At 34.7% G+C, this 10,987-nt stretch overlaps 1 protein-coding gene across 2 annotated transcripts in view; it reads left to right on the top strand.

Moving 5' to 3' along the window:
• sfswap (splicing factor SWAP) overlaps positions 1-10,987 on the top strand; it is a 157,202-nt gene that overhangs the window by 39,674 nt on the left and 106,541 nt on the right. For both annotated transcript variants that reach the window (NM_201168.2, XM_009295295.5), the window contains exon 8: positions 8,403-8,682. In NM_201168.2, the coding sequence (NP_957462.2) occupies positions 8,403-8,682 (280 nt within the window). The remainder of the gene's footprint in view (positions 1-8,402; positions 8,683-10,987) is intronic.

Below are 10,987 nucleotides of genomic sequence, written 5' to 3'. Positions count from 1 at the left end.
GTGGTCAGGTCAGTGTGATGTATTTTTGGCATAAACAGTTGAAGGCAAAATGACCACAGAACTCCTGTGAAATTGTAATTCTTTGCTGGTGTTTTAACAGAACAAGCAAATGTTCACAGTACTTCCTTTTTTGGTGCAGTTTTTACATATTTAAAGGGATAGTTCAAACAAAAAGAAACTTTTGTCATTTACTCACCCTTTACTTATACCATCCCTGTTTCTTTATTTTTGTTAAACACAAAAGAATTTTGCATCCATTGACTTCAATAGTATTTCTTTTTACCTACAATGGAAGTAAATGGTTACAGGTTTTCAGCTTTCTTCATATTATCTTCTGTTGCTTTCAGCAGAACAAAGAAACTCTCAAAGGGTTAGAATCACTCAAGAGTAAGTAAAATGTTGAGTAAATTTACATTTTCCCTGTAAATTTCCCAGTTATTATAGTTTTGTTGTTAATTTTGGTAATATGCCGTAGGTATTCTATAAATAAAATACAGGCTACTTCCTCCGAACTGCCAGAGTCAGATCATTCCTTGCAAATCTCTTCCGGATCCCATTCTGTTCCATTAGGACTCTTTCATTACCCCACTTGTGCTCAGTTCAAGTCTCAGGATTACTCCGGATCACATCTTCTTCTAGCCAAATGACGTGCCTTGTAAAAGTTCGAAAAGAAATCATTGAGGACAACTCGCATATTTGTGTGCCAGAGTGAGCTTAAATTTGTTTGCGTTTGAGCTGCGTTCCCTCAGGCATCGAGGATTGTCTGTTGATTCTGCAGGCTAATCTTTGTCAAATAGCACGCGAGTCAATTCCAGCAGCACATGCTCGTCTCTGGATCTTCCACAGCTCTCTGCATCTTTATCTCCACAGGGAAACGTCCTAAACGATTAGATCCCATCACTGAAAATGAGGCCTGCTAAGCTAGAGGCGGAGTAAAGACTCATTCGTTATGAGATTTGTGAGTTCAGCTGTTTTTTTATATATAGAGAAGTGATGAAGTCATTGTTAGATCGATTTTCATTTCATTATAATTGTGTCCGAATGAATCATCCTAATGTATGCATTTGATGAAATTGCAACAAGTTTAAATTGGAGTTATTTGTAATGGTATTATTTAGATTTTTTATTGATACATTTTAGTGTATTAAAATAAGTGTTTATGTAGAGATGTGCTATATATGAATCTACAGTTGAAGGCAAAATTATTAACCCTCCTGTGAAATTCTTCAAAAAAAGCGTTTAACAAGTGATATTTAACAGATAATTTTTTTAAACACATTTTAAACTTAGTGGACCCTATCATACACCCAGCGCAATAAGGAGCAAGACATGTATGGCTCGATTTGTTGCTATTTTCAGACCAGCGCTACAGGAATTTTTATGTTTTGCTCATGGGTGTTCCGGTCTATAATGGAGGTGTGTTAAAGGGCGTTGTTGGTGTGTTGATATTTTCAGGAACTGAATAAGACCAAGCCATTGAGTAACTGATCTAAAGTCCAGCACCACTACCTTTATGCCTTTTTTTTTTTTTACTTCTGAGTTTTTTATTTTGTTTATTCGTCACAATTTGCATTTGTATAATGTTATTATTATTACTATTATTTATTATATTCATAATTATATTTGTTTGAAAAAAAAAAAAAACAAGTTTAGATTTGTCCACCAATCGGATTTTGGAGACGTATGCATCACCATATGGGGCATAAGAATAGGATGTGTTTTTGAATATAACTCATATGTTTGTTAGGTTAACGAGGCAAGTTATGTTAATTGGGCAAGTTGTTCAGTAGCTAAATAAAGAAAAGTAAAAGTCCTAAAAATTTGTAATTTTATTCAAGCCAAACTAATGAAATAAGACTTCCTTCAGAAGAATAGATATTACAGAAAATACTGTGGATATTTCTTTGTTCTGTTAAACTGCACCTGGGAAAAATCTGAAAAAGATTTCATATTTCACAAGAAGGCTAATTATTTTGCCCTCAACTGCATATTTTATGCAGATGTATAACAAATTACAATAATTTCTCTATACTTTTGTATTGTACATAACAGAAATATACGCATGCATCTATGCTTATTGTATAATAAAAAAATCTAAATAAATGCCACTGTGTTAAGTGCAGCAGTACACATATATATCTACACACACACACACACACACACACACACACACACACACATACACACGTTTAAAATTTTTAGAATGTAATATTTCTAATATTTTAAATATTTATATGTGCTAATATACTACCAATGTTAATATACATATTTCAAATGTATAAATTATGTACATGTTAAAATAGTGAATATAAATATATTGTAATGTTATATTAAACATAAAACATTTACGTTTTTGGCTTAAATTTTTTGTAAAAACATTTACCCTCCAAGTTTAGTAATTAAGTAAACTATCCCTCGCTGTGCATCATCCCACTCATTAAGTCTATTATAATAAACATCTATATGAAATATTATTACATAACATAGTTGCATAATATTAATACAACCGTCATTTCGTTCAACATTTCGTAATCATGACTCACAGCCCCAGTTCTGGCACTTACCACACACATCTCCTGCCTTCTCCTTCTTTCTGTTCTCTTCTCCAAGAATCTCTTTGGTGCCTTCTCTCGTTTTTCTCTCCCTGCTCATTTCTGTTTGTCTCTCGCCCTCTTGTGCTCAGTTTCTCTCTCTCTCTATCTCTCTCTCTCTATCTCTCTCTCTCTCTCTCTCTCGTTTCACTCACTCCAGTCAGTCCTGAAGTAAATGCAGGGGTGTCCATATCTCCCCTTCTCTCTCTCCATCCTCTTTCAGCTGTCTTTGATGTGGAGCTGCAGTCAGACAGAATGCTAAACTCGCCTAAATGAGCAGGTCTATTGGTCTCTTCAAGGTCCTGAACAGCCCTGACTTCAGGAGTACCCTAGAGACGCGGAGCTTTAATTCCTCTAGCTTCTATATTTCTTCTTTGTTTCTTTTGTAGTGTTTCATCATTGAGTGCTGAGGGTTCATGGTGTTACCTTTCTGAAGTGCATCATCTTTGTGTTCACTTGTTAATGGTTTGCTCTGGAATGTAAATGTTATCATTTACTTGCCCTTATATTGGTTTAGAACAACTTGAGGTTGTGTAAATGAGGACAGCATTTTTATTATTAGGTAAGACACTTCAGGCAGAACACTTTTTAGTTCTGAATATTGTTTTGAGATTTTACTTTTTGTAGTGTTTTTTTTCAGTCTGATCAAAAGAAAGCATACATTTAGGCCCAATCTCAATTCTATTATTGTACCCCTACCCCTTCCCCTTGGTCTTAAATCTGAGTTTGAAGGGGAAGGGCTTCAAATTTTACCTCTAAGAATTTGGACAGCACTACAGCTCCTGCACACGTCATCATATGTCATCGCGATCTCATGCTTCATATGAGATCAGACGATAGCGACTGCTGTAATTATTCCAGTTGTATTTTTTGCCATTTATCTTCAGGAAATCACTGAAGGCATATATCATGTTATAACAATATTATGTGGCAATAAGATCGTAACTGTACTGTGCATTGACACCGTGGCCTTACTCATTTATGTAAACACACAAAACAATATTAACGTTATAGCAGACACTGTAAAAAGGTCAGTTCCAGCCACTAGACTTTTCAGACAGGCTATGTAAGTGTCAGAATGTTGTGGGACTGCTATACAGGAGTTATGATTATGGATTATAGATTGCAAAATTTGGCATTTTTTATTTTAGCTTTTTTTTTTTTTTAAAGCATGACGGTAGAACACGAACGCGGTTATGAATATATTAAAGCATATGCTTGTTTGTTGTAAAAATTCTTAATAATGACAAAAAAATACTAATTTGGGAATCTCCTTGTTTCTGGGTGTGACTATCTGCCGTCGTGGCTGGTGTATTCTGGGAAATTTTTTTACTTTTTGGTTTCAAGTGTGGTCCTGCAAAATCTTTGTTCAAAGGGGTATTTACCCCTTCCTCTTAGCCCTACGCCTTAAAGCTAAAGCGAATTGGGACACCCCTACCCCTTCACGGGAACGCACAAAACAAGGGGTAGAATTGGGATTGAGCCTTAAGTGTTGCTTTTGTCACACTTTATCAATTTGTGACTGGAATTCAGCTAAATTCCATTTTTACTTCATTTTCCGTGAATCTTCACTTTCACCCACCAAACTTTACAGATTTGTTCATGTCTGTATTCTAAAAGTTTTTTACTGGGGGTTATGTTCATACATAATTTACCTGATTATATGCAACATTTTTTTTTTCGTCTTTTACCACCTCTTCTAGTCAAATTGTTTTTATGCAAGAAGTCATTAGAAAATTAAGTAAAGATCATGCTCCTTTAAACATTTTGTAAATCTTTAGGTAAGCCACGTCAGACAAAATACTTTTTTTTTTTCTAAATAAATCTGTCTATTTTGAGATTTTGGACTTTTTGGCTTTTTACAGTGTTTTTTTTTTTCAGTCTTATCAAATGAAAACATAAAAAAATAAAGTTTAGGTGTTTCCCTGTTTGTTACATTCTTTTAATTTGTGACTGTATAATTAAACTATAGTGTTTTTTTTTCTTCTCCACTGAGCCATATATCTCTGCCTTCACCTACCAAGTTTTACAAATTGGGTCATATCTATATTTTAAAGTTTTTTATTGGGGCTTATGTTCATAAATAATTTTCCTTATTATAAGCAACATTTAATTTTACAAAAAAAAAGTGTTAGCACTTCTAGTCAAGATTTTTTATTTTATGCCAAAAATCATTAGAAAATTTAAGTGAAGATCATGCTATTTTAAAGAGCTATTTAATTTTAAACATTTATTACATTTCCTACTGGAAATTAATCAAAACTAATTTTTATCATTTGTAATGTGCTGCGCTTAACAGTTAATATGTACAATTATAAATATTAAACATTGGTTTATTATTATTATTATTATTATTTATATATATATATATATATATACCAGATTTTTGAATAGTATATAGTTTAAATGGTGTATCTAGATCAAATACTGTTCAATCCTAAAAAAATATGCATAAATAAAAACCTTGTTTATTCACATTTCAGATCATATGTGACCTCTTTTTCAACAATTCAAACTGGTTTTGTTGTCCATTTTCACAATTATGAGGTGACAAAAAGTGATTACTGTAAAAATGTTAACTGTAATGTCTAAAATAGTTTTGAACCAGACTTTTGTGTTTGAACCGTATGCAAATGTGCACAGATTTAATAAAATAATGCCTTATTTGCATATTTAAGCATAACAATGTTTAATGTTTGCAGTTTGTAATTAAATCAATCAAGTGGGGATGATTGATGATAACTATTAGTTATGCTTTTTATCATTTACCAGCAGTGTCTTGTCAGCCTCTAAAAAATAATCAGGTAGCAGATTTTTGCCTAAGAGCACTGATTTGGTTGTGTTTATCTTAACTGAGCTTGAACTTGCGTCTCTGTTTGCCTTGGTATCTTATTAAACTGCTTTGTTTAATGATTATTTTTACTGTCTTAACAGTTGACGGAAGGAAAGGAGCAGCGCTTGACTGTAATTAAGCTTTATTAAGTGTTTTTCAAGAACTGTATGTCTTTACATGCTTGCCATCTCAACACGAGGACAGTTTGATCCTAATTATTTGTGGTGGAGCAGAACAAACGAATTCGGCTTTTCTCTTCCGCTCGCTTTTTATCTTCTACTTGAAAAGGAAATTTAATTATGCGGACAGTGATCCAAACGTAGATTATTTTAATTCTTAATTTGCATCAACAGTGTACTTTCCCGACCGTATATATACAGAGCAGAAATACTCTTGATGACTAAGGTTTAATTCAGAGCTCAACAAATATCAGCAAAAACATGCAGCTTTTAATGAAACTTTTAGAAAGGAGGCAGCAATTTGGCTCAAATGCTCAAGCATGTATTTAAAACATTAAACTTAAATGCATGTGGGAATTCCACTCATTGCTATACTATATTAATACATTACCTATGTGCGTATATACACTCACCGGCCACTTTATTAGGTACACCGTACTAGTACAGAGTTGGACCCCTTTTTGCCTTCAGAACTGCCTTAAACCTTCGTAGCATATAAATATACACACACATACACACTTTATAAATTAGTGGTTGAACGACTTCAGATTTTAGGAAGTTGACTTATGTTATTAAATTTTATGTTATTGCTGGTGATGTCATTAATAGAACACAAGGTGCAAATGTTTTGCAACGCCACAATTTGCTATTTGTTTGATGTGTTTGTAGGAAATGCATATACACATGCTGTTTGACAGCTCATAACACATACAACTATTCAACCAATGACTAATTTTAGTGGAAACCTAATCCTGCGTTTACACCAGATGCGGAACGCGCGGATAAATCACGCTATTCGTTTGTAAATAGCCACATGAACATTTGAGTTTACTCTCTTCATTCGCACGTCAATCCCTGCTTCATTCGCGTGTCAAATCCGCTTCATTCGTGTGTCAAATTGACTTCAGAACAGACATGGATTCGCGTGATGGGCAGGGCTTCTGTCTGCCCGGTGGCTCTAGCTTCATAGCTAAATGGCTAACATGGATTTTATTGATAAAATAACAGTGTTTATGTGCTTTATGAAGACTGAAAAACAGTGTTGATACTTTTAGGGCCGTGTCTGTGTCCACTAGATTCTTTCAGAGGTGCATCCAGCTCTGTGAGCTCATAAACTCCTCCAGAAACTAAACCTGGATGATAGAGGCTTTCAGCGGTGCTTCCGACTGAGCCCAGCCCAGTTTGATTAACTTTTTGTCGCTGTTGGCTGGAGGATTTCCCCCGGTACTCCAACAACAGGTGTACGTCACAATCACGCCCCCACAAGAGCAAGCTACTGATTGGTTAATGCTGCGCGAATGTCCGCTGAAGTTCAGACTTTTGACCTCAAGCAGTTAGTGCGAAACGCGCATCAAACACGCAAAACGCTCTATTCACACCGGGCCATTTGCCATTTGGGCATAAAATGCAGTCAACTCACTGGTCTTGGCACGTACTGCTAAAATTTAACAATAACAGATATATTCAATGCGAAATTAATATATGCATCGTACACATGACAATACATCAAACACCAATTCATGGCAAGTTATTTCACATCAAGATAATGCACGAAAGACAAAAAGGTCAAAAAGCTGCTCAAATCTTGCTTAAATCACACCTTTTTCAAGGTTACTGCTCATTTGGGTTATCAGACATCTCCTCACACTGCGTGTATCTTCACCACTTTTGTGGTATGATGTTTACACATGAAATTTGCCACACCACTGTGGCTGTGTGCTTGATTTCGGTGCATTTAACGGTGATCACAAAACATGTCAACATTGGACAACAGCCAATCACTTTACCTGTGCTGCATAAATGCGATTAGCTATCATCTGCTCGAGGATATTTGCATGGTGCAATCTAATTGGCTGACATGTTTCACGTTTGTACGCTTGATGATTTAAAGTTCATGTAATCATTGAGGCTGCCATAAGAATAATAGCATTTAAATTAATTGGAATTGGAATATATATATTATAATTAATTGATTTATGTGCTGTGATATACAAAAATAGAAGGGTAAAATAAACTGTGCTTTATGGTTTTCCAGAGATTCAAACAGTATTCAGTTACAGAAATTAAATAAATAAATACATATAAAAAAACACTCCATTACCTTCATTGTATTAAAAATTCAGTAAAATTGTTATTCATTAAAGTTACAAATGTACTTTTTTTGTGCCCAAATGCTTCAAATCCACAAATCTCATGCATTCTCAATTGTCAATAAACCATAATTCCAACTCAACATTGCATATCCTGCGATGCGACTGTTTTGGGCACACACATTTCAATATCAATGCTGAAATGATACATTGTGCAGCCCTAAAATATAGCATAGGATACAAAGAAATCAACACATTTTACAGTTTCCTACACATGCCCCTTATATTCTAAGTTCAGGAGACTCAGTGAGACGGGAATAATAGAATGTTTATATCTCTTCAGGTACCTTTTCTTATATTTAATCAGAACCCTATAATGTCTACCTGAGGGAAGCAGTTTGCATTCTAAGTACAAGACATGGGATCTGCATTTATCTGCCTAATTAACTAGAGATTCTGGAGGGAAGGATACTCCCTCACCCCATCGCTTATTAATCAATCTGTTTATTTGTGTTTTACCTTAACTGATAGGTTTCCAAACCAAGCTACCATTCTATAACATAAGAAACTCTCTATTACATCTTGAATAAACAACATCAGTACCCTCTGTCCAACACCAAACACAAGTCTTCAGAAAAAGATCTTAGTACATACAGAGCTTATAATAAATCTTTCTCTGTTTGTGTGTGTTTTTGTTTATTTCACACAGCTAATGTGGCCGCAATGTACTACGGCTACTGTATGCTGCCTGATGGTACATATTGCCTTGCCCCTCCACCTCCTGGGATTGATGCCAGCCACTATTATGCTTCGCTTCCCACCGGCATGATGCCAGCTCCTCCTGCATCTGGTCCACCTCCCCCTCCTGGCACTACACCTTTGGATCCTGCTGTTGCAATCCCATCAGCCCCTGCTGTAGGTCCAGTCACGGTGTCAGCTCCTGCGTCTGCTCCACTCCCCCATTCCGCTCCTGCTCCTCCAACTTCCAGGTATACATCATTTTCCACTGTGCTAAGTGTCAACAGAGCTTGACGTTTAAAAAAAGTCATGTGTGCTTCTATTTTTTTATTGCATATTTTTGGCATGCATGATCTTGATATTAAATTCTTTGCAGCTATCCGATAAGCCTATATTTTTTTACATTTCAATTAAATTAAATTGTATTTATTTGTCCAAAGCAAAATGAGAAGCTTGTGAAATCACCAGAATAGCTACAATATCTACAGTTAGAAGTTATTAGACCTCCTGAATTATAAGCCCCCCTGTATCCCCCCTTGCTAATTTCTATTTAACAGAGAGATTTTATTCAACACATTTCTAAACATAACAGTTTTAATAACTCATTTATAATCACTGATTTATTTTATTCTTGCCATGATGACTGTACATATAATCTCAAATCAGAAAAAGTAACGCAAAAAAAAAAAAAAGGTTTCTAAATTTACTTTGACTTGTATTTGATTGCAGGCAATAAACCAAACATTATTTAATATGTTCTTGCACAATGCAACACACATTCTCTATTAGAGACAGGTCGTGACTGCAGACAGGCCAGTCAAGTACCTGTATCCTCGTCCTTGTTGCTGGTAACAGTAACAGATTATTTTCTTCTTTGAAGCACACCGTGTCCGTTTCTCCCAAGAAATACCTGAAATACTGGTTCATCATACATGTTTCCACTGTGTGACTCAGAGAAGTCAACGGCGCTTCTGGACACAGACACAGTACAGTTTTGGCACAGTACAGTTTTACAATTCTAGCATTTGTTAACGTACATATTTTAGTACTTGACAAAGGTTTGCCGAAGTCCTGAGACCATGTGGTGTTATCACTTATTAATGAATGATGATTCTTGATGCAGAGCCGCCTGATGGATCGGAGATCCCGGTTGTTCAGCATAGGCTTGCATCCTTGTCCTTTACGGTCTGAAATTTCTCCAGATTCCTTGAATCTTTTAATGATGTTATGCACTGTTGAAGGTGAAATACCCAAATGTCTTCTTCAAGGAACATTGTTTTTAAACATTTTAATACATTTCTCACATATTTGTTGACAATGTGGTAATTGTCTGCAATGAATAAAACACAAGTCAAAGTAAATTATTTGCGTTTTCCATACTGTCCCAACTTTTTCTGATTTGGGGTATAATATATTCTAGATATTTTTCAAGATACTAGTATTTAGCTTAAAGTGACAGAAAGATTTAAGTGATTTAGCCTAAAGGCTTCACTAGGTTAATTAGACAAGTTGGGCTAATTAGGAAAATCTTTGTATAATGATGTTTTTTTTCTGTAGTCAATACAAAAAAAAAATGCTTATGAGGGCTAATAATATTGACATTAAAATGGTTATAAATAAACTAAAAACTGATTTTATTCTAGCCCAAATAAAACAAATAAGGTCCCACTTTATATTACGTGTCCTTAACTACTATGTAATTGCATCAAAAATATAAATACAGTGTACTTACTGTGTTCATAATGTATTTGAGAACACTTGTGGTGCTCTTGAGTTGGGATAGGGGTTGGGTTATGAACATGTTTGGTGGTATGGGTAGGTTTAAGTATGGGTTAAGGTGTAAGGAATGGTTAACAGTGTATTTACAAATGTAATTACAGATGTAATTAAATTCAGGAATTCAATCAAGCATAAGTACACAGTAAATACATGTATTTACACAATAACAACATTGTAACAAACCCTTAATTCCTGTGTAAGTACATATTAGTTAAGGCCACTTAATATAAAGTGGGACAACTAATAAGACTTTCTCCAGAACAAAAAAAAAAAAGAAATATTTTTAAAATTGTTTGCTTTGTTAAACATCATTTGGGAAATATTTCAAAAAGAAAAAAAAATGAGGGTTAATAATTTTGACTTCAGCTGTATATGCTGTGACATCTCGGTTAGTTTAGCATTGTGTATAACTTTTTTAATGTAATAGCAAATATAAATTTAGAAAATAAAATAAAAGAACATGCTTTTGTGCAAACCTGAGTGTACTTGAGCTTGACAAACCCAATAAAAGGAGAAAAGAGAAAAACTCTTTCCTGTCCATATGCACCAGACACTTTCTTATAAACACTCCATAAACTTTCTTACAAACACTCCACCTGTAGGCGACACACTCTTCTTATCAATATGCACCAGACACTTTCTTTTAAGCACTCAATATTTCAGGGAAAAAATTATGCGATTCTGAGTGTGCTTCATGCAAGTGAGTACACTTGACAAGCCAAATAGGAAACACACTCTTTTCTCTCTGCACATGTGTATGTCTGTGTATGTATATGT

The sequence above is a fragment of the Danio rerio genome, chromosome 21, assembly GCF_049306965.1.
Source record: "Danio rerio strain Tuebingen ecotype United States chromosome 21, GRCz12tu, whole genome shotgun sequence".
Classification (NCBI taxonomy): domain Eukaryota; kingdom Metazoa; phylum Chordata; class Actinopteri; order Cypriniformes; family Danionidae; genus Danio; species Danio rerio.
Note: the sequence above shows the minus strand (reverse complement) of the source record. Positions and strands in the feature narration are given on the sequence as shown.